Here is a 25001-nt window from a genome sequence, read left to right as displayed (position 1 = left end):
ATAAACTTTGTGCTGCATCTCTTCGCCATGGCCAAACTCTGCTTGCTGACAGTGACCAGGAACTGTACAGATGTAGTCCTGCTCATACAGGTGCATCATGATAGCTCCAGTACACTTACTGGACAATGTGAGCAGGAATGGGTTAAAGGGGTATTCCAGTTGTTAGAAGTTATCTCCTATCCACAGGATCGGTGGGGGTCCTACCACAGGGACTCTCACGATTATGAGAGCGGGAGCCCCGTATCCACTGCAGCTCCCCTGAAATGAACGGAGCAGCCGGTTGCACATGCGTCTGGCCACTACATTAATTTCTATGGGCGATCCGGAGGTAGACGAGTACAGTGCACGGCTCTCTCCGGAATTCCCATAGAGAGGAATGGAGCAGCCGCACGCATGCCTGACTGGCCTCTCAGTTCATTTGGGGGAGGGGGCTCCAGTGTGTACGGGCCCCCATTCTCGTGATTGGTGGGAATCCTAGCAGTAGGACCCCCACCAATCTAATAGCTATCCACTATTCTCTACACCCTTTAAGGGCAATTTCACACAAGCCTATTCAGTCCGGTAAGTGTGAGAGCAGTATTTCCCGGACTGTGACACAAACGTCACAGCATTATAATGATTTATAAAGCTGTGAGTTCCAGTCTGACCATGGCTGTACTGAATTGTACTGACAGCATTATATGAGTACAATTCAATAGATCCAAGATCGGACAGGAACCCACAGAATTATAATGCTCTGAGTTCGTGTCACAAGGGTGTTCAGTCTGGACAATACTTTTTTTTTTTTTTTGTCTTGATTTTGGAGCGTTTCTGGCTCAAAATCAGCTCATTATTAATTTCATTGGGAAGCAACACTTTTTTTTTTCTTTTTTTATACACATAAAAAATAAGCTGCATGCCCCATCTTGAGGCAGAAACTGCGCAGAATCTCTCATTGAAATGAATAGGAAGCAGAAAAAAAAACTGCTCCAAGTAAGTCAATGCGTTTTTTTGTGTTTTCCGCGCGTCTTTTGGCACAGATCAACCCTCAAGCTGAAAATGGATACTTGTGGATGTTGTATTGAGTGGCATATATCAGGAAATTTTCCTGACGTATACATCCGACACCGGATGCAAATACAGTGTGAAGGTACCCTAAGGTGTTTGGAAAACGTATTGCTTCCAGAGGTTTACAATCACTACTGGCAAGCAGAGATGTTGAAAATGTTGAGGAACTAAAATGCAAATTCTAACAGAAGTTTGCAGAACTTTTTGCTGTGCATTGATTAAAGCTTAATTTACGTGTATAATGGTCCTTTAAAACATTATCCCTTGTATTGTCTTTGTTATGTTAAATATATATATATGTATATATATATATATATATATATATATATATATTCACAGCTGACCTTGTTACAATGTATCAGCATGTGATTTGTATAAACCGATGGGGCAGAATATGGTTACGTGGAGTAAAGAGATGTATCCGACAAGTCTACTGAGGTGCGCCAAATGCATTACGGTGTGTGACGACGCGCATGGTCTCGCACAACCCCAATTCCCAAAAATTCAGGACGCTGTGTATAATGGAAATAAAAACCGAGTTCAAGGATTTGTAAATCTCATAGCCCCATATTTTTTTCCCAGTAGATCACAGAACACAGATCAGATAATATAAGTGAGACATTTTATTATATAATGGAAAAAATGGTGTATCCCAACCTTCTTCTGAAACACTCTGTAAACGTCTGGCAGTGAGGAGACCAATTGCTGGAGTTTTGGGAGAGGAATGTCGCCCCATTCTTGTCTGACGTAGGATTCTAGCTGCTCCATAGTCCTGAGGCTTCTTTGGCAGATTTAGTGTTTTCTATTGGTGAAAGGTCTGGATGCCGGCAGCCCATTCAGGACCGGACTCCTCTTCTCAGAAGCCATGCTGTTGTGATGGATGCAGTGTGTGGTTTAGCATTGTATTGCTGAAATATGCAAGACCTTCCCTGAAAGACGTTGTCTGGATTGAGCAGATGTTGTTCTAAAACCTCTACATACTGTTCAGCATTGATTTTTAAAGCTCATTTTAAATGAGCTTTGGCCCAGAGAACACGGTGCCATTTCTGGATTGTGGTGACATATGGCTTCTTCTTTGCATGGTACAGCTTTAATGGTGACCTGTGTTCATAGACAATGATTTCTGGAGTGTTCCTGAGCCCATGCAGTGACTTCCAGTACACGATCGTGCCTGCTTCTAATGCAATGCCACCTGAAGGCCCGTAGATCATGAGCATCCAATACTGATCATCGGCCTTGTCTCTTGCCCACATGGATTTCACCAGATTCTCTGAATCTTTTGATTATATTATATACTGTAGATGGTGGGATATTGAAAGTCTTCACAATTTTACATTGAGAGAGATTTTTCTAAAAAATATTCCACATTTTTAGGCTCTGTTTTTTGCACCGCACCGGCCGTGTGTGCACCGTATCACGGATGCAGACCCATTCACTTGAATGGGTCCACATTCCAAAAAATATGGTGAGGTGCGGAACGGAGGCACGGATTGGAAGCCCACGGAAGCACTATGGAGTGTGTCCGTGGGTTTTCTCTCCACGCCTGATGCAGATCATCGACCCTATTCAAGTGAATGGTTCCACAGACAGCAGGCACATGGTCTTTATTAGTACCACTTACTTTTCCAGCCTTTCTAAAGGAGTTAATGTTTTCCATGAAATGGTAAAAAGTCTCACTTTCAGCATCTGATCTGTGATCTACTGTGAATAAAATACGGGGCTATGAGATTTAATAATCATTGCATTCTGCTTTTACTTCCATTTTACACAGGTCCTAGCTTTTTTGAAATTGGGGTTGTAAATTGTGGACCTGTCACCTTCTAGCTGGAGTCGGCACAGGGGAAGTTGTCTGCCGCCATGGTATACATCCATAGACTGCCTCACACACAGATGCATCATGGTTGTCTTCTTACAGATACATCTCCTCACATTACATGTAGACATTTTCTGTGTCGGGTGATACAAAGTGACTTTCTGGGGGCCTCCACTCGTACACACCATGCACTCATCCTTATGATTTGTATCTACTGAATGGAGAACTCGCAATCCTGTAAATATCACCATGTGACTTGGAGGGTTAACTGCATGTCGGCTGGTAATGGCGTCCATCGTAGATCAGGAATAGACAGTAAAACTTTCTTTGTTACTAATTACCCTTTCCTTCTTATCCCTGCAGCAAGTCCTGGTAGCACCCCTCCTCCAGCTACTGACTGCAGCAGTCCCAAGAAGTTCATGATGGACATGTTATATACCAAAAAACAGGATGACGATGACACAGAAATTCTCAACGCAAAGAACACGGCTTCTACTGACCCGGGGAAGCCACCAAGAGAGAAGAGGTCTCCAGCAGCCAGAACGGAAATCTACGAGCCTGAGACTTCTCCCACCAAAGTGCCCATGGAAAACGGCTCAGACCCCCGGAAAGGTGTGCGGGCCCAGTACAGCATAGATGCTGAAACCAATGCCAAGAACCTGGAGAAGACCCTCATGACCCCCTTCAAAAAACCTGCCGAGACTTTGTGGGAGCAAACCCCACAACCCTCACAGATGGAGCTGAAGATTAAAGACTTAGATTTCACAGACTTATGTGAGGAGGAGGATTTTGATGTCCTGGATTTCGAGGCCACAGAAACCTTTGCACCTTCCCGATTGTCCAACGTAAATCATTCTTCTCCGTCGTCCATTTCAGGGTTGCCCCTTCCACCCCCTCCTCCTCCACCACTGTTTGGCAGTTGTCCTGGATTTCCCATCCCTCCACCTCCATTGTGTCCCCCACCACCACCGCCACCACCACCACCACTGGGAAGGAGTCCCCATTTGCCACCACCGCCTCCGGCTCCCCCCAGCTTCAGCCCCCTCTCACAGGACTCCTTAAACACAACCTTAAATAAGAAGAGGAAGACGGTGAAGCTGTTCTGGAAGGAGGTGAAGGAGACGGACTGCAACAGCCGGGGGAAGTTTGGGAAAGGCACTTTGTGGGAGTCACTGGACAAGATCAATGTGGACACCGAGAAACTTGAACATCTTTTTGAATCTAAAGCCAAAGAACTGATTTCTTCCAAGGTAAATACATCTGAGGTTTATTGCATCCATAATGTTTCAGATTACTGCAGTAGGACATAGGAGCCGTGCACAAATTATACTGTTGTCTACAAGTTTAACCTGAGTAACTGAGGCAGACTGGATGCTAGGGACCTGATGCCTTGTCAGGCAGTGAATCCTTAGCAACCAGACTGTCAGAACTGACTCGGCCCAAAGCTGGATCGGCACCAGTCACTATGGTGGCCAGTGCAGTGTTCACCTGACAGGAGATGATCAAATGATGTTGTGTCCACTGGCAGCTCTACAGCTTCCTAATATACTTACAACATTAAAGGGATTGTGCATGCTATATATATTGATGACCTATCAGGATATGTCATCCATATCAGATCGGCGGTGTCCAACTCATGGCACCCCCACCACTCAGCTGTTTGAAGAGAAAGCAGCGCTTGTACGAGTGCGCACCCAACCAACAACTTTCTTTGCCTATATAGTGCTGCACAGACTATTACTAAAAAATGAAGTAAAGGCTCCTCTGTGCACCTTGGGGGTCACTTATGAAGACCCACATTTTAGACGGCAGTCCTAATAAGCCCCTGCGCTGGCGGTGAATCCGCTGACGTTATGTAGAGGTGCCTCCTCTACATAACTTCGGCATATCCCTAGCCGGTCTAAATGTAAGCCAGATTCCTGGCTGGACTACATTTAGACCATTTTCTGTGCCTAAAACAGGCATAGAAAGTATTGAATGAGACAGACCTGCCGGCACGCACGCCCACTTTTTTAGACCTGCCGTGAGCATGGAAAAGTCGCAGATTGCAGCGCAAATAACGTTTGCATCGCAATCTGCGCCAGAAATATGCATAATATAGGCGTATTTCTGATACGTGTAAATGACCTCCCTTGTGTATACCTGGTTTAGTTGATGTGCCATTTAGAGGTTGTCTGCTATCTAGATTTCTTTTTTCCCCTATGAGATGTTCCCGAAATGCTGCCTATATTTCCCATCATGCCCCTGGCTTTGGAGAGACAGTGGGGACGGAGTCTCATCACACTGCACTTCCTCTGCTCTAAGTCCTGTCGAAGGACCAGTGACAAATAAGTGTGGTCTCAGGCCTCACACTGCAGGGTCTGTGTTTTCCAAAATGATGCTGCTTCAGCCTGTCTCCCCTGCCTCCTGCTTGTGATAGGATTCTCCCGGTCAGCTTGTACAAGCAAGAGACAGGGGTGCAGTGTGCATGTCATAGGAAACATTGGAGATTCTACACAAAGCATGCATGTGGGGCAGGGGTTAGCAGTGAGAATCAGCATCTCATAAGATACACTAGTACAGCATTCACATCTGCGTCCTGAATAGCTTGATGCCACCGTGCACTGCCGGATCCCTATTCACTCTAGTGGGATCTGTAAACGCAGATGTGAACCCGGCCTAAGCAGCACACTATAATTGGGAAGAAAGGGGGGGCAGGGCCGGCCTTAGGTGTTCAGGCGCCCTGTGCGAGCTAACCTTGTGGCGCCCTTCCCCCCCCCCCCCCCAAAAAAAAAAAAAAAAAAAACACTGCTTGTTGCTGGCATCATGGCATAGGCTGGCTGACTATCCAACCAAGTAGTTACCAGCCCACACACCCCAAAGGCCGGTGTAATGTTATACTTCCCTACTTCGTGAGATTTCCCTACCCTCGTCACTTCCAGTCGCACCGGACATGACGTGAGGAGGTGTGCAGCGCCGCGCAGGCGCACAACGACAGGTTAGGGAAGTTTCACAGCAGAGTGCGCATGCGCCAGGAGCCTCACCAGCGGTTAGGGAAGGGAAAAATTACGTACGGGCCAGTGCTTTTTCCCTACCCTAACCGCTGGTGAGGCTCCCAGCGCATGCGCAGTGTCGGCCGGTGTCCAGCTGAGAACATCCATCCAATCACCGCACCTGTGCACTGGCCCATAATTTTTCCCTACCCTAACCGCCGGCGAGGCTCCCAGCGCATGCGCACTCTGCTGTGAAATTTCCCTAACCCATCGTTGTGCGCAGTGCGCCCCCCCAATATAATAAACATTGGCGCAGTGCGCCCCCCCAATATAATAAACATTGGTGGCGGAGTGCGCCCCCCCCCAACACCCCAGTATAATAAACATTGGTGGTGGAGTGCGCCCCCCCCCAACACCCCAGTATAATAAACATTGGTGGTGCAGTGCGCCCCCCCCAACACCCCAGTATAATAAACATTGGTGGCGCAGTGGGCCCCCCCCAACACCCCAGTATAATAAACATTGGTGGCGGAGTGCGCCCCCCCCAACACCCCAGTATAATGAACATTGGTGGCGCAGTGCGCCCCCCCAGTATAATGAACATTGGTGGCGCAGTGCGCCCCCCCAGTATAATAAACATTGGTGGCGCAGTGCGCCCCCCTCAATATAATAAACATTGGTGGCGCAGTGGGCAGTGCCAATGAGGGTTAAAAAATAATTAACTCACCTCCTCCAATTGATCGTCTTCTGTTCTTTCTTCATGACCTGTCAAAGGACCTGTGGTGACATCACTGTGCTCATCACATGATCCATCACCATGGTAATGGGTCATGTGATGAGCTCAGTGACGTCACCACAGGTCCTGAAGAAAACAGGAGACCGGCAGCTATGCGATCAACTGGAGGAGGTGAGTTAATTTTTTTTAACCCTCACTGGCACTTCCCACTGTGCCACCAATGTTTCTTATACTGGGGTGTTGGGGGGGGGGGGGGGGGCTGCACTGTGCCACCGTTTCTTATACTGGGGTGTTGGGGGGGGGGGGCCGCACTGTGCCACCGTTTCTTATACTGGGGTGTTGGGGGGGGGGGGGGGGGCCGCACTGTGCCACCGTTTCTTATACTGGGGTGTTGGGGGGGGGGGGCCGCACTGTGCCACCGTTTCTTATACTGGGGTGTTGGGGGGGGCCGCACTGTGCCACCGTTTCTTATACTGGGGTGTTGGGGGGCCGCACTGTGCCACCGTGCCACCGTTTCTTATACTGGGGTGTTGGGGGGGGGGGCGCACTGTGCCACCAACGTTTCTTATACAAATACAGGAGGCGGGTGCCGGAATCAAATAGCCGACACCCGACCTCTGTGACAGGGAGCTGCGATCAGCGGCAGTTAACCCCTCAGGTACCGCACCTGAAGGGTTAACCTCAACTGCAGCTGATCGCAGCTCCCTGTCACAGAGGTCGGGTGTCGGCTATTTGACTCCGGCACCCGCCTCCTGTATTTGTATTTCAGGTCAGTTATCTTCATTGGTGGCGTAGTGGCCACAGCCCCTCCCCTCCTCCTCCTGTCTGTTCTTATTGGCAGCGGCGGGGGCAGCAGGCAGGTCAGGCACAGGGGAGGAGGAACGAATCAGGTCAGACAGGGGAGGGCTAGATGGAGGGGGCGCCCCGAGGGAGAACACAAGTTCAGCCTCGCCTGCCGCATATTACATTGCAAGCTGTCGGCCGCCCAGCGCCCCTGTTACTATGGCGCCCTGTGCGGCCGCACAGCCCGCACACCCCAAAGGCCGGCCCTGAGGGGGGGTGCATACAGAGGGACAAGGAGGGCAAAGCTTGGTAAGAGGGGGAGTAGACTGAGAGCTGACGGGGGGGGTATTTGATGATGTAATCATGTAGGTCACAGGAAGCCATCCATACAGGGGTCTGACAACCTGCCCATAGTAGCGCAAGCTCATTACTGGTGGTCCGGAGATCACATGACAGCTGCCAATAATAGATACGTGCTGCTGATGCAGATATGAAAAGTATTTGATCAGAAGGGGTCTGAATATATAAGAATGTTTCCATTGACTGATATTTGGTGAGGAGGAGCAGTACTGTGCATGCTCAGCTCTATACACTATCTGCAGTCATCCTAGTAAGGATCCATTGGGGTCCACCGTTCTAGCAACTGGTTTGTGTCCCGGCGGCCGGACCGTCATCAGCCTAACATTTCTCTCAAATGATAATGTATTGGATTTTTTTTTATAGAAAGCGGTTGAAGTGAAGAAGCAGGCTCTGGTCGTGCTAGACCCCAAGAGAAGCAACGCCATCAATATCGGCCTCACTGTGCTCCCCACCGTCCACATCATCAAGACGGCCATCTTAAACTTTGATGAGTATGCAATCAGTAAAGAGGGGATTGAGGTAAAGCGGTGTCCACCTACAGATCTCGCGACTCCGCTGCATGTTATATATATGTATGTACGTAATACGCGTTCATCTCTCATTTAGAAAATCCTCACAATGGTCCCCACAGAAGAGGAAAAGCAGAAGATCCAGGAGGCTCAGATCGCAAACCCTGATGTCCCCTTAGGGTCGGCAGAGCAGTTCCTCCTCACCCTGTCCTCGATCAGCGGCCTGACCTCCCGCCTACAACTCTGGGCCTTTAAGTTGGATTATGAGACTATGGAGAAGGTAGACACCGCATTATTTTTTGACCGGTTCTGGGTGTTCTCTGCTTTGGCGATTGGTGGTGTATATATTGTACCCTGTGCTTCCTTCAATAACCTTTATACAGTCCGAGAGCACACCTTCCAAGTATTTCTACATGCTGGATATTTTACCAGAGAGCAGTGTAGTGTGGGAGCTTAGGTGTCAGATCCCATGACTCTGTGCTTTGGGTGTGACTAGAGAAGAAATCAGAAAGAGAGGATTTTCAACTGCCTGTGTCGATTTCCCATTAGTGTGTAGGGCATATTCACACTCGGCAGATATTTCTGCAGCTGTCCCATTCATCTTGTTGGGGTTTGCAGAAATCAATTCCCCAGGGTTCCCGCTGCACTGAGACTTATTAAAAATCACTTTCCTCAGTTTTCCTGGGGTGGACTGTTTTCATAGACCCCAAAGAATGAAAGGAAGAAGGGGGATAAGGACTCAGTGTGTATCATACAGAAGATTACTACACGTGGAGGCGCAATGTGGATGGGCTGCAGCTGCGTGTGTCTGCTCCCACCATGCGAACACAAATATAGACCCCAGAGGTAGAATGCGTCCTGCTCATTGTTATAGTTCCATTCAGTTTATTAGAAGTCACATTTCTAGCATAAAATCTGTAACGGCGGCCTGCGGGGAATGCAATAGATAACGTAGGTGTATGCAAAGTAATTGAGGATTTTTTTATGCAGTTTTCCAGAAGTGCCGGGTTATCAGAATTTCTGAATTATCAGATGCTATATTACAAGGCATTTCTCTGTATGCAGAGTGTTAGTACAGGAGCACAGCAGAGCTTGCATTCTACGGTGAACGCTTACCATCCTGCTGGTTCTTCTCTAAGGAAATTGCGGATCCGCTGTTTGACTTGAAGCTGGGAATGGAGCAGCTGTCGAAAAACAAGACGTTCAGAGTGATCCTGGCCTCGCTCCTGGCGGTTGGGAACTTCCTGAATGGCTCGAGCGTAAGTCCGCGTTATTCACTCTCGCCGGATCGCTTACCTCGCCACCAGTAATGTTCAGTTACTGACGGCAAGCAGATTTAATGAGAACAGAGTACAGACCGAGTGCTGTAGGGGTATGTTCACACAGCAATTTTTTCACATGCATGACCTCTGGTCCTAAATAGGGGAGACTAGCGCCCCAGTGGTCGGACCCCTGCAGATCAGGCACATATCCCCAAGGTTACAGGGGTTGTCGAAGGGACAACCCCGTTAATATAAGTGCTCCATTGATTTAAATGGGAATCCATAGTTCATAAAGTATTGACTTTTCCGAATGCAGATTTCCTGTGTTGTCACAATACACACAAGGCCGCACACAGATTAACCAGGCGCTAAATCCATGGGCGGATTATTGGCAGTGTAACTGAAAATTCGTGACAGAAATCTCAGGGTCAGTCTCTATTCTGTCCAAAGAATTCCACAAGATCCACCATGTGTAAAAGACTAAGGAATAGGCATGTGGAGTACCTGATATACCATCTTCTTTACCTGTTAGCAATATGATTAGTATTAGTCAGTGACCTGCATTTGTGGTTTGTCTCTTGTCTATCATCAGGCCAAGGGCTTTGATCTCAGTTACTTGGAGAAGGTCTCGGAGGTGAAGGACACTGTTCACAGACAGACACTACTCCACCACATGTGTAACATAGTGATTGAGAAGTTCCCTGACACCTCTGACCTGTATTCTGAAATTGCAGCCATCACCCGATCGTCCAAGGTAAGTAAAAGATAAGTCCTCTGCTGGACTGGTGATTACAGCAGCCTCTGCGATACAGGCTGCCAGCATAGATGGGAAATAAACTTGAATTCCCCAGACAAATTCAATCATGCGATAATGAAAAGTTCTGACACTGTGATTTAATTCTTTATCACTTTCAGTATCTCTGATTGCTGTGAGTGAATAAAATGTATCCAGGGGTTTAAAACCTCTCCAGATGTTCTAGAAAAAAATGAGAAACGTAAAAAAACTGGAAAACCCTTCTAATGTTTGGCGTGGTTCTGCTAAACAGGTGGATTTCGATGAACTGGCGGACAGTCTGGTGCAGCTGGAGAAGCGGTGCCGGAATTCGTGGGAGAGTCTTAAAGTCATCGCCAAACACGAGACAAAACCAGGCTTAAAGAACAAAATGACCGACTTCCTAAAGAGCAGCACCGACAAAATCGTCATCCTGAAAATCGTACACCGGAGAATTCTCAACCGGTAAGAGGGAAAGTATTATCCCATACATGGATCCTCTTTATAATATCCACATATTAAGGGTTAAGAGATGTGTACATATGACATATGGCCAGATATGGTTATTATGTTACATGGTATCTAAGATCTTTCCATTAGCACAATTAGTTGCAGTACCACCAGTCACCACTGTGAGCAGTAGATAATTACACACCAGTGTCACACACTGAAGTGTCCCTTAAAACGGACAAACCATTTTATAATTGGGAAGAAGAGCCCCTTGGCTTCATTCTAGATTGCAGAACAGGTGCCATACCACTTTAACCCCTTTATGGTCAAGCAATTTTCCAACTTCCCTTTTTTTTTTTTTCCATTTTGTGGGACAAGTTGTACTTTCTAATGGCACCACTTAATGTTGCATATGTTGTAAAGGAAAGCTGGAAAATTTATTTCAAATGCGGTACAATTCCGCCACAGTTTTATGGGTTTTTGTTTTTATGATGTTCACTAAGTGGTAAAACTGACCTGTCAAGGCTCGTGTTAGGCTTGTCCGGCAGGGTCGGATCCGTACTAATGTTTGAACATGTGTGCTGCTGGAAGTCCGCCCCAGCCCCATTCACTATAATGGGGACGGGCCAAAGATCCGGCCGCAGCACAGAAAACATGCCGAGAGGCGGGCGGACAAAAAAAACGCAGTGAGCTGCCGGAACAGCCTCCCGGACAAGCCTAACTTGATTCTTTGGGTCAGTACTATTACAGCAATACTACATTTCTCATCCGTCTCATTGGGGGACACAGGCTTTGACCATGGGTATAGCTGTTGCCGCTAGGAGGCGGACACTAAGCACAAAAAGTGTAAGCTCCTCCCTCTTCAGCTATACCCTTCCTACAGGGACCAAGCTAATCAGTTTTAGTTTGGTGTCTGTAGGAGGCAGACCTTCCTGCGTTGCATGTTTGCTAGTTTGCTAATTTTGGCTTTTTTTTCCCTTCAGTCTTTTAAACAGCCTGCACTCCCAACTAGGAGACGGGAGACCAGGTAGTCACCCAAACTCCCTGCTCGTTCCCGCTCTCCGGAAGAAAAGGAGGACCAGAGGTTCCCGTAAAAACCTCTGTCTCCCGCCAGCAATCGCATCACCACAGCCGCCCCAGCGAAAGTCCCCTCTGTTTCCGGTGTAGCGTCCCTCACCAAGTTGCCGCACACCGAAGGTGGTGATCCGGCTGGAGCCAGGGGGGCAGAAGACTTCGGACAGGTGAGTAGGAGACTGCTTATAGTGTCTCCCCTCCAGTTCCCTCTCCTCCCCATGTGTGATGTCACCTGTATTATGGGCAGCAATGGAGCCCTTTAATGGTACCTGGGGGCGTTCGTCTTCCAGGACTTAGGGGGCTGCTCCTGCTGGTGGCCGCACGCCGTGGCGTCCTTATGCGGCTTGCTTGATCCAGCGGCGTTCTCGCGACTGGGGGAGGAGGGGGCGGAGCTTTTTTCTTCCCAAGCGCTACTTTCTAGTCAGCGCGTCTGCCGGGGCAGTCGGGGCTATTATTAATTGAGGCCCCGGCTTCTGTGCGGCCTACTCCTGCATGGCTTATTCTTTCCCTGGCCAGTATCTGAGACGGCCGGGGATGCTGGCGTGGTTCCGGCGAGCGCAGGGGGCATGACCAAAGATGATGGGCGGGCGCTGAGAGCCGACGTCATTTTGGGGATGGGGCTTGTGTTCTCCCCGCCCCCATGCCAACAGCAGAGCAGAGGGAGAGTAGGCTCCGCCCACTTCCAGAATTTTAAACACCTGGTGGGATGCTGATGGTGCTTGCTGCTTGGAGGGACACAGGCTGGGTGAGTGTTGTTTGTCCCTTCTTACAGGGCCTAACCTTCCCTTTTTTCCTCATTGGGGTGTCATTATGTATGAACTCAGACCCCAGGTCCAGAAGCAGGCGGTCCAATTTTGCCTGTGCGTCTTGTCGCACAAAATTTCCATCCCCTCAGTCAGACTCGCTCTGCTTTGCGTGTGCTGCGCCGCCATCAAGTGGCTCTGCTCCCGACCCATTGCTTCCCACTGCCCAAGCTACGGAAGAACCGGAATGGACATGTTCCCTGTCTAGGGTGGTGCAGGATGTCTCTAATACCAACAAAGCTATTGTGGATATATTGGGGCGTTTGTCGGCAAGGCAGTCCTCTGACCGGTTCGACTCTGGGGATCCAGGGGGGCGTGCCCATCGCGGCCGTCCCGCAAAATGGGCAGAACATCCTCCCCCAAAAGGGTGTCTGTGTCTCCCGTTTCCTCTGCCTCTCCTCCTTCTACTAGAGAGTCTCACTCCGACGTGTCCTCAGCTGAAGAGGCATGTTCCGAGGAGAGAGGGTCAGATGAGTATGTTGTCTCACCGGAGGGTCAGTCGTCCAAACTGTCCTCCATGGTGGACAATTTTATTACGGCAGTTATTGAGACGTTGCAGGTTGAGGATCCAGCGCCATCATCTGCCAGCGCGGGTGTTTCCTTTAGGAAGTCCCATCATTCACACAAGTGTTTCCCCAGCCACCAGGAGTTTGATTCCTCTCTCTCCAAGGAGTGGAATTTCCCTGATAGACATTTTATGTTGCCAAAACGCTTGAACGTCCTTTATCCTTTTCCGGAGGATTTGACTAAGAAATGGTCGGCTCAACGTATAGTGGCTAAACATACTAACTTGTTTGCTTCTACATGGGTGAGCAAGGCTATGGGAGAGTGGGCAAGTAATTTAAGTCAGGGTCTCGATTTGGGAGTCCCCTCGGGGGAACTTGCAGATGTGGCCCTGCAGCTCTCGCATGCCAGTGCATATATTTGTGAAGCTTCTTTGGACGCAGCCAGGTTTATGTCTTGCTGGTGGCTATTCTCTGTACCCTATGGCTCTCCTGCTGGGCGGCAGATAATGCTTCAAAGCGGACCCTGGCGGCCCTCCCCTTTACCGGCGGCAGATTTTTTGGTAAGCGCTTGGATGAGATCATTTCGGACGCTACAGGTGGTAAGAGCACCCATTTACCTCAGAACGGGGCAGTCTAATAAGGCAAAAAAGCGGAAGCCTTTTTTTCGTCCCTTTCAGAGTTTTTCCGGCCCCAAGGGAGCGTCCAGTAAGTCGGCTGCAGGCCAGAAGCGCAAGCCTTCCTTCAAGCCTCGGCCTTCCTGGCATTCCCGTCAACAGGGCCTCCAAGTCCTTTAACCCTAAGAGCTGCATGACGGGCGGCTGCCGGTGTTTCGGCATGTTTGGCTGGCTCACGTCTCAGATGTGTGGGTGAGGGAGGTCATTGCAGAGGGCTACAAGCTGGATTTCAAATCCTCCCCTCCGTCCTGTTTTTTTCAGTCGTCTCCTCCGGCCTCTCGCGCAGCCGCAGATTCTTTTTTTCTGGCAATTCGCACGCTGCTGCAGCAAGTTGTGATTGTTCCGTTCCTGCGCAACATTGTTTTCAGGGGTTTTACTCCAATCTATTTGTGGTTCCCAAAAATGAGGGGGCGGTCCGTCCCGTTCTGGACCTCAAGACGCTAGCAGCAGTCATGGCCCTGCTCCATGGCCAGGGGGATCGTGGCGATCCCTTACTCAGACGACATCCTGGTGAAGGGTCCGTCGTTCCAGGGGACGGTGGACAACTTGAACTTTGTTCTTGACACCCTGGAGCGCTTCGGATGGATCCTGAACAAGCAGAAGTCTTGTCTTTATCTGGGCATGGTATTGGACACTTGTCAGGCCAAGGTCATCTGCTCTCCGTCTTCAGATTCTCCCCTTGATGCTCATTTTCATACCAGAACGCTTCAGCGAGCCATTCTGTCCAGCTGGGATTGCTCCCCAGCCTCCTTGGATCGGCCAATGTCGGCAGTTCACATACCCGGCGTCGACAACTGGATCGCAGACTTCCTCAGCCGGGAGCGTCTCGATCCCAGCGAGTGGGCTCTTCACCCGCAGGTCTTTTGGGCCATCTGCGAGAGGTGGGATCAGCCAGATGTGTATCTCATGGCCTCACGCTTCAACAACAAGGTCAATGTATTCATCGCACGGTCCATGGACCCCATGGCCCAGGCATGCGACACACTGCTGATCCCGTGGAGACTGTTTACGTTTCCTTACGTGTTACCGCCTCTTCCTCTCCAGAAGATCAGGTCAGAGGGACTGCCCGTCATTCTCGTGGCCCCAGATTGGCCGCGCAGGGTGTGGCACGCGTCCCTAGTCGCCCTACTCGCTGACAAACCTTGGCGTCTTCCTCTTCAGGAGGACCTACTGTCGCAGAGGCCATTTTTCCACCCGAATTTAGGGTCGCTACATTTAACGGCATGGCTGTTGAAGCCGCCACACTGAAAGCTCGTGGGTTTTCGGATGCGGTGGTCCAGACCATGATTCCTACTGAAGTCCTACTTTAGTTGATGCGAGCGGCGACAGCTGTCTCCCGTTCGCTTTTCCTTGCCACGACTTTTGGCTTTCCTGCAGTCGGGCATGGACCTGTGGCTGGCTCTCGGCTCTCTTAAAGGGCAAATGTCGGCTCTCTCCATTCTTTTTCAGCGAAATTTAGCTTCGCTTTCGGCGGTTCAGACTTTTCTGCAGGGGGCGGCGCATGTTGCGCCCCTTTTCCGTCCTCAGTCGGATCTTTAATCTAGTGCTCAATGCTCTCCAATCTCTCCGTTTGAGCCTTTGCAGCAGGTGTCGCTGCGCTTCCTGTCTTATAAGGTGGCTTTTTTGGTTGCAATTACTTCTATCCGTAGAGTGTCGGAACTCGCGGCTCTGTCATGTCAGTCGCCGTTTCTGATCCTCCATCAGGATAAGGTGGTCCTTCGCCCTGTGCAGTCCTTCCTGCTGAAGGTGGTGTCGGCATTCCATCTAAATGAGATTATTCTTCCTTCATTTTGTCCGGACCCGTCTCATCCTCGGGAGCAGTTGCTCCATACCCTGGATTTGGTACGAGCCGTTCGGGTGTATCTGTCCCAGACTGCATCTTTCCAGCGGACAGATTCCCGGTTCGTGATTCCTGAGGGGGCGAGAAGAGGGTTGGCGGCGTCAAAGGCTTCCATTTCCCGATGGATTTGTGGAATCGTACCGAGTTAATGGCCGGGCCCCACCCTTCTAGGTGACTGCTCATTCGGCTCGGGCAGTGAGAACCTCTTGGGCGGTGCATCACGGGGCTTCAGCCCTTCAGGTGTGCAAGGCGGCTACTTGGCTGTCTTTGCATATTTTTTCCAAGTTTTATGGAGTGCACACCTTTGCGTCCGCTGACGCGTCTCTGGGGCGTAGAGTTTTGCAGACGGCGGTTCTCTGATTGACGGGAGGGTTGCTTGTTACGCCCACCCGTGGAGACTACTCTGTAACGTCCCATTGTCAAAGCCTGTGTCCCCCAATGAGACGGATGAGAACTAAATTTTTGTACTTACCGTAAAATCTGTTTCTCTTCCATTCATTGGGGGACACAGCTCCCACCCATTCTTTTGTTTATGGGCCTTTTTGGGCCTGTGTGGTTCTGGGTTTGCACATAATGTGATTTTCTTATGTCTGGCTTCTTCTACTGCTTTTGCACTAAACTGATTAGCTTAGTCCCTGTAGGAAGGGTATAGCTGAAGGGGAGAGGAGCTTACACTTTGTGTGCTTAGTGTCGCCTCCTAGAGGTAACGGCTATACCCATAGTCAAGTCTGTGTCCCCCAATGAATGGAAGAGAAACAGATTTTACGATAAGTACAAAAGTCTAGTTTTTTTTCTTGTGTAAATTTTCCTTTGCATCGTCATATTCTGACACCCTTAACTTTTTTTTATAGTTAAGTCTATGAGGCTGTGTGAGGGTTCATTTTTTTGTAGGCCGATCTGTAGTTTTTATTGAAACCATTTTGGAGTGTCTATCACTTTTTGATTCGATTTTTTTATTTTATTATTTTTTTAAGTTTCCCTAAGGATCTTGAACATGTGATCATCTTATTGCTTCTCCCATGGACTGCAACAATTTTAAGTTTTTTCCGAGACTTTGATAGTGATGACCGGCTAAAACAGCTGATCGGCGGGGGTTCCAGGTGTCGGACGACCATTGATCAGATACTGATGACCTAGCCACAGGATAGGTCATCAGTATCTGATCAATGGTCGTCCGACACCTGGAACCCCCGCCGATCAGCTGTTTCAGAAGGGCACCAGCGCTCCTGTGAGCACTGCGGCCTTCTTGCAGCTCACAAAGCACAGCGCCGTACATTGCATAGCGGCTGTGCTTGGTATCGCGCTCAGCCCCATTTAAGTAAATGGGGCTGAGCTGCGATACAGAGCACAGCCTCTATACACTGTACGGCACTGTGCTTGGTAAGCATGGAGAAGGCCGCTGCGCTCACAGTGGCTATACTGAGGATAGGTCATCAATATCAAAATCTCTGAAAACCCCTTTCACATAGGAGATTCACTATGTTTCCACGCTCCATAGTAACATAGCTCTGGCAGGTCTTGGATCATTCAGGGGGCTTGAGACTGGCTGCTTTAGCATCCGAACAGCTCTGTCATTTTTAGCAAAGGGAGCCATCTGGGCGTAGCGCTCCCAGGATTTCGCCGTTCAGATGTATTGGTCACAGTTGACCATGACATCTTAGGTGTTAAATGTCTGTGATCGGTATTATCGCCGATCACAGACATTGCCTCTGGGTGTCTGCTGTGTAAAACAGCAGGCACCTGGTGGCTATGGCACCTGCACAGCATGGACCTAATGTCCACCGTGGGTGGTTGGGAAGGGATTAAATAAAGCAGCATGCTTACCACTACATCAGCTGTAATCTGAGAGTTCAGTAAATAATGTCTTTCTGTGATTTACACATAATCTGGACAGCCCTTTCTCTTTTCGGCAGGTTCCGATCCTTTTTGCTCTATCTGGGCTATTCCTACTCATCTGCCAGAGACATGAAGATAACGCGATTCTGCCGAATAATCAGCGAGTTTGCTCTGGAATACAGAACGGGGCGTGAGAGGGTGCTGCAGCAGAAACAGAAGAGAGCTGCGTACAGAGAACGGAACAAGACACGGGGGAGGATGATCACAGAGGTAACCAGCTAATTAACACTATCCACCTTATGTATTCTAATAGGGGACTAAGTGCATTGATTAGTCACCGACTATGTGTCTTCTTCACAGACCGCTAAGTTCTCCAGCGCTGCAACAACAGCGATGACGACTGAGAATAACATCACCTTGTCCAGCAACAGGTTACAGAATCAGTCATCCGAGGGGGGGCATGAAAATATGACCAACATGCTGATCTCCTCCGGGGAGCCCAACACTCGCAGGAGCCGCGGAGTCAGAAGTAAGAACCACATATCACAATCTCTGCAGCCTAGAGGGTTGTATCAGAACGCTATTGATACATTACATTGTGTATTATACTTCAGAGCTGCAGTCACTGTGTACATACATTACTTATCCTGTACTGACCCTGAGTTACATCCTGTATTATACCCCAGAGCTGCACTCACTATTCTGCTGGTGCAGTCACTGTGTATATACATTACTTATCCTGTAGTGACCCTGAGTTACATCCTGTATTATACTCCAGAGCTGCACTCACTATTCTGCTGGTTCTTATTGGAAACAGTCAGCAGTCATCTTGCTTAGCTGGGATTCACTTAGTTTTTACTACATCAAATTACTGCACAGTGTCTGGTGTAAAGATGAGACTTTCCAGAATGCAAATCACCAGAGCAATCTCTATGCAGACACGGAACAAGCAGGGAATGTTGGGAGATTGTGGATTTTGGATTTTCCAGTGTAACACATTTCTTCTGTTTCAGGTTTGGGCCGTGCCAGTCCTCTAGACCTGTCGGGGAACAAAGAGGAGCAAGGAGGATCCCCAGTGGATGCTTCTGATGAGATCATGGACCGACTGGTGCAGTCTGTAACCCAGAACCCAAACCCGAGAGTAGTGGCCCCGAAGGAACGGAAGAGATCAAGAGCCAATAGGAAGTCCCGTGAGTATCCCCTGCCAGCTCTTATTAAAGGGGCATTCCCATTTGCCTAAGTTATCAATGACAGTCTAACTGCTGGGGACTCTCACCCCCCCCCCCCCCCCCCCCCAAAAAAAAAATTATATATATATATATTCCCACAATTAAGGGTTAACCTTTTAACTCCTTTTGGGGACAGTAATCCAAATATAATGAAAATTATATATATATATATATATATATATATATATCTCTCGCAATTCCATAATGCACTAGGAATACGTTGGACAGAAGTTATGGGGCGTCGCTTACGCAATTGATGGGATATTTTGTGAACTTGTTCATGTCTGTTCCTTTCTTTCAGTGAGAAGAACCCTAAAGAGCGGGCTGAGCGATGACCTGGTCCAGGCGCTGGGACTGTCCAGATCATCGGAGATGGCAGTGTGATTGACTCCTGCATAGACTGCTTACACAGTCCGCTGCCCCCTGTGGTGGGATACTGGACAATGCAGTGAATGGAGCAGAAAACGCCTTTGAATGGGACTGCGCCGTGTTACTGTCCGCTATAACTGAGACGTATCCCTGTGAAGGAATCCTTGTTACATTACAGGCCTTGTCCGTCCATCCTCAAGGAGACCTACGCCACTCACAGCAATACTGCACAGCTGTAATAAGGACAGATACCTGGAGCCGGACGACCGCTCCGATCACTGGCCGCTGGCACACTACGGAGCGGGCACGTTTCCCTCTCTGCTCAAAGGACTGCTCTGTGTGTCCCTCACCAGCAGCGACGGTAACAGTGCGGTAATATGTGTGTGGGCATGCTGGCACTGTTATATCGCGCAGCAGGTCTGGATGACATTTAAAACATTATTTCTGCCCATCCGGCTGCTGGAGACGTAGGGTTAACAAAAGTACCTTAGACCTCCTCCCTTCAGCACTCCAAGTGTTAACTCTACAATTATGTATATGACATATGTAAAAGGTGGCGCCACCTAGTGGCTGATAGTTTTGCACATCCCATTATTCTTGATTGAATGTAAGGTAATAAGCTGCAATCATGAAGTTTCCCCAGTAATGGCTCCCGTCCCACATTATATCAGCCAAGAAAGTGTTGGCGTAAATTCTGGCACTGCAAAAATTGTCCGACGACAGATCACTGTCCCGCGCCCCACGCATTTCATCCTTGTATTTGCAATTACAGCTTCTGTGCTATTCATGCTCGGAGCGTGAAATAACACGTCTCTTGTGCGCTCTGCTGTCAGGCCGGGCAGAGGAGGTCAGGTCACGTCCTATTTATACCAGATAATGATGGGTGGTGCAGCCATTACATGTGCAGCTGAGGCCGCCCAAATCCTCCCTCCTATACCACTGCTCATTTTCCGTGCTGTGACTGGATGAATCAGCCTGGCTAATATAAACCCGCTCACCCGGCCCAGTTTAATGATCACCTCCTCCAGAACCACTGCCAAGAGTTCAGCGCCCCTGCCCCCCCCCCGAGCTCATGGCTTATATAGAGACCTATAAACCACTGATCCCGTGGTTCTGACCTGTGTATAATGAATGTGCGGCTGCTCTGCAAAAGATGCACCAAGAAAGGGTTAATCTTTTGGCACACGACGGCATCTAGGGAACCCAGAAACTGGGCAGTCAAATGTGGTAGGGGTAAGGGCCATCATGTGTGGGCCCAGACCTCGCTCCACAAGCTAGGGTCACATTTAGTCAGTGCTATAATGTATCCCCTCCCCCTGACCATGTCCAGGGGGTACAAAGTTCGCAACCCCCTCCGTCCACGGTTGTTTCCAAGTTTCCCATAATCCACCTGCCTGTTGCATAAGTTCTAGCGCCCCCACAGGACATCTCCTTACCACTCGTCATGCCACGTGCTGCACATAAGGGGTTAACGGACTAGGAATCCTGGGTAACGTTTATATTTAATGTATTTTAACGTCTCCTTCATATTTATTTTTTTCAAGGGCTTTAGTCGGGAGAGTTTAGTGCCTTGGTCTGTGTAAATGGCCGCTCCCCAGGGGAGGGGGGGGGTCTTTTTAGTGTAGATTTTTGTAATGAAGTAAGTGGCTTCAGGTAAGTGCAGAGATCACTCGTCACGCTGGGTCGTCTTCGATGCACCCCTTCTGAACAGTATTATGACGTCATCGCACCGCTGTCTGTAAAGTCACCGCATAGGAAACGACCTGTAAACATCGTCTTCAATAAAACTGATTTGCAAATTTTATTTTGTTCATTTTTTTTATTTTTATTTTTTACCCATTTTAACTTTAGGTGAATGATGTTGATGTGGATTAAGACCATGTCTCCCGAGCAGCACTGCACCAGGAGGAGACGTGATAGGAATCTCTCAATAGTGCAGCCTCAGGTGCTGGGCCTGTCACTTCAATGGAGGGAGGCCAGGCCCAAATCCTATGCATTTACAGCTCCTTGCAGTACCGCTTTTTCACCACTTTCTATTTGCCATAGACAGTAATGCAACAGCGCCCCCCACCTCCCAGCTATATCACTCCAAACTCTCTTGGAATATTATTGTAAAGATGCATGCTGAGACTCCTTGTTTAATCGGTGAGCAAGCAGCACAGGAGATCTGTTTTTCACCCCTCCTCCAGATGGTATATATGGCACATAGTCATACTCCTTAAACCCGTGACTGAGTTTATCAGAAATATGACTGGACTCTGCCCCTGTTATCACTGGACTCATCCTTTCCCCTTCCCCAACACAATTCATATCTCGAATCATTACCATATAGGAAAACTGCAGGAATGTGAACAAAGCGAGGGATGCTCCATCCCCACAGCCAGGCCTTACATTGTGCTTGTCCTATATTAAAGTGCTGAGGACATGAAAGTCTATTGGAAAGCTGCAACATATTCATTATGAAAGAATGGATCTTTATTAAGCAGAACCCCCAGACCTAGTGGGCAGAGTGCCTCCTGAAATATGCCCCTCACATCACACGACTGGAGCAGATGTATTAATCCTACCTCCTGTTTAGGGGTAAATGCTGACAGTCTTGTGTTTAGAACGTATAGAGCGAGAAGTATTGGACCTCCAGGAGCCTTATGACATCCCACTCCACATCCATAGGCATTTATATGGGGTTGGTCAGACACTAATGTTGGATGGGGTTGAGATCAGGGCTCTGTGCAGCAGTCAGGTTCTTCTACAGCAGACTCCTCCACCTTGCCTTCATGGAGCTTTTTTTTTGTACACTGGCGCAGAAAAGAGCCTTCCCCAAAATGTTCCCACAAAGCTGGAAGCATACAATTGTCCAAAATGGCTGAAACTAAGGAGAGGAGATAAACTCCTGACACCCCCTCCCCTCCATAGCATTATCCCTCCTCCACCAGACTACAATGAAGGCTGGTAATATTCTCCTGGCATTCACCAGACTCGTCCATCAGACGACCACATAGCGAGGTGTGACTGGTCACAGCAGGGAAGATGTGTCCAGTGGCAGTGTGCTTGGTCACTGCACAGAAGATAGGAAGCGACTTGTGGCAGCGGTGACATCCTATTACAGGACCACGCTGGAATTTGGGAAACTCTTTATAATGAGCCATTCTGTCACCACTATCTGTAAAGGCAACTGCATGACTAGGGGCTGGATGTTATACACCTGTGGTAATGGTAGACTTCATGGCTGGGGACTGGATGTTATACACCTGTGGTAATGGTAGACTTCATGGCTGGGGGCTGGATGTTATACACCTGTGGTAATGGTAGACTTCATGGCTGGGGACTGGATGTTATACACCTGTGGTAATGGTAGACTTCATGGCTGGGGGCTGGATGTTATACACCTGTGGTAATGGTAGACTTCATGGCTGGGGACTGGATGTTATACACCTGTGGTAATGGTAGACTTCATGGCTGGGGGCTGGATGTTATACACCTGTGGTAATGGTAGACTTCATGGCTGGGGACTGGATGTTATACACCTGTGGTAATGGTAGACTTCATGGCTGGGGGCTGGATGTTATACACCTGTGCTAATGGTAGACTTCATGGCTGGGGGCTGGATGTTATACACCTGTGGTAATGGTAGACTTCATGGCTGGGGACTGGATGTTATACACCTGTGGTAATGGTAGACTTCATGGCTGGGGACTGGATGTTATACACCTGTGGTAATGGTAGACTTCATGGCTGGGGACTGGATGTTATACACCTGTGGTAATGGTAGACTTCATGGCTGGGGACTGGATGTTATACACCTGTGGTAATGGTAGACTTCATGGCTGGGGACTGGATGTTATACACCTGTGGTAATGGTAGACTTCATGGCTAGAGACTGGATGTTATACACCTGTGGTAATGGTAGACTTCATGGCTGGGGACTGGATGTTATACACCTATGGTAATGGTAGACTTCATGGCTGGGGACTGGATGTTATACACCTGTGGTAATGGTAGACTTCATGGCTGGGGGCTGGATGTTATACACCTGTGGTAATGGCAGACTGCATGGCTGGGGGCTGGATGTTATACACCTGTGGTAATGGCAGACTGCATGGCTGGGGACTGGATGTTATACACCTGTGGTAATGGCAGACTTTTTTTTTATTTTTTATTAATTATCTTTATTATTATATCAAAACAGATTACAGTAAGCAAAAAATTTGAGCACACACTCCGCGTATTTAATAACTTTTTTTTACCCTTATCCCTGTTCCCCCAGCACAACCCCCCTCCCCAACCCTGACCCTGTGATGCGTCCGCCCGCCCCTGCCCCCCCCCCCCCCAAAAAAAAAAGAGAGGGGCAGAGACAGGGGGGGAGGGGAGGAGAAAAAAAAAACAGATCTTCCAACCGCCCCATATCTTAATCCACTTCTCATCCACATCTCTCTGCCTATACAGAATCTGTTCGTAATTCTTTACCTTGTTAACTAGATTTATCCAGGTGTTTAATTCTGAACTGTGCCGAGCAAACCAGGTCCGGCTAACCAAAATTCAAGCCAACAGCAATATCCTGCCTAGAAGGATCTTTTGATACTTATGGCTACTTATTGTGGAGAACTCATTAAGCAGAAACACTTGAGGTTCAAAGGGTATTCGTATTTTAAGTTTATAAATAAGAAAGTTATTAATACTATTCCAGTATTTTCTAAGTTCTGAGCAGGTCCAGATCATATGGAGGTAGTCCGCTCCTAAGATATTACATCTAGGGCACTTAGATGTATCTCTCAGCCCGCATTTATTTAGCCATATAGGGGTAACATATAGTCTATGGCAGATATTAAAGTGTACTAGAACATGGTTAAAGTTCTGGGATAGTGAGCCTGAATTAGCAAAGATATTCCCCCACCCTTCTAATTGTATATTCGGACAGTCCAACTCCCAAGCTCTTTGTCCTGGTGACTGTATATCACCAAACCGTGCCTTAAGTAGTAGTTTACATATATTTGATGGTAGACTTCATGGCTGGGGACTGGATGTTATACACCTGTGGTAATGGCAGACTGCATGGCCTGGGACTGGATGTTATACACCTGTGGTAATGGCAGACTGCATGGCCGGGGACTGGATGTTATACACCTGTGGTAATGGCAGACTGCATGGCCGGGGACTGGATGTTATACACCTGTGGTAATGGCAGACTGCATGGCCTGAGGCTGAAGTCATAGAAACATAGAATGTGTCGGCAGATAAGAACCATTTGGCCCATCTAGTCTGCCCAATATACTGAATACTATGAATAGCCCCTGGTCCTTATCTTATATGAAGGATGGCCTTATGCCTATCCCATGCATGCTTAAACTCCTTCACTGTATTTGCAGCTACCACTTCTGCAGGAAGGCTATTCCATGCATCCACTACTCTCTCAGTAAAGTACACTGCTCAAAAAAATAAAGGGAACACAAAAATAACACATCCTAGATCTGAATTAATTAAATATTCTTCTGAAATACTTTGTTCTTTACATAGTTGAATGTGCTGACAACAGAATCACACAAAAATAAGAAAAAGGAAATCAATTTTTCAGCCCATGGAGGTCTGGATTTGGAGTGACACTCAAAATTAAAGTGGAAAAACACACTACAGGCTGATCCAACTTTGATGTAATGTCCTTAAAACAAGTCAAAATGAGGCTCAGTATTGTGTGTGGCCTCCACGTGCCTGTATGACCTCCCTGTGCCTGTATGACCTCCCTACAACGCCTGTGCATGCTCCTGATGAGGTGGCGGACGGTCTCCTGAGGGATCTCCTCCCAGACCTGGACTAAAGCATCTGCCAACTCCTGGACAGTCTGTGGTGCAACGTGACGTTGGTGGATAGAGCGAGACATGATGTCCCAGATGTGCTCAATTGGATTCAGGTCTGGGGAACGGGCGGGCCAGTCCATAGCATCAATGCCTTCGTCTTGCAGGAACTGCTGACAC

The 25001-nt window shown here is 48.5% G+C and overlaps 1 protein-coding gene across 7 annotated transcripts in view; it reads left to right on the top strand.

The window, feature by feature from the left end:
* The window catches only part of FHOD1 (formin homology 2 domain containing 1), an 87453-nt gene extending 66616 nt beyond the window's left edge, over positions 1 to 20837 (top strand). For all 7 annotated transcript variants that reach the window (XM_040409606.1, XM_040409601.1, XM_040409604.1 and 4 more), the window contains 10 exons: positions 3224 to 4110; positions 8075 to 8230; positions 8318 to 8500; positions 9360 to 9479; positions 10075 to 10236; positions 10529 to 10719; positions 17515 to 17707; positions 17798 to 17966; positions 18451 to 18627; positions 18968 to 20837. In XM_040409606.1, the coding sequence (XP_040265540.1) occupies positions 3224 to 4110; positions 8075 to 8230; positions 8318 to 8500; positions 9360 to 9479; positions 10075 to 10236; positions 10529 to 10719; positions 17515 to 17707; positions 17798 to 17966; positions 18451 to 18627; positions 18968 to 19050 (2321 nt within the window). In that variant the 3' untranslated portion in view covers positions 19051 to 20837. The remainder of the gene's footprint in view (positions 1 to 3223; positions 4111 to 8074; positions 8231 to 8317; positions 8501 to 9359; positions 9480 to 10074; positions 10237 to 10528; positions 10720 to 17514; positions 17708 to 17797; positions 17967 to 18450; positions 18628 to 18967) is intronic.
* The last annotated feature ends 4164 nt before the right edge of the window (positions 20838 to 25001 follow it).

This window comes from Bufo bufo, chromosome 10 (genome assembly GCF_905171765.1).
Source record: "Bufo bufo chromosome 10, aBufBuf1.1, whole genome shotgun sequence".
In the NCBI taxonomy this organism is placed as follows: domain Eukaryota; kingdom Metazoa; phylum Chordata; class Amphibia; order Anura; family Bufonidae; genus Bufo; species Bufo bufo.
This window is presented reverse-complemented; position numbering and strand designations above follow the sequence as displayed.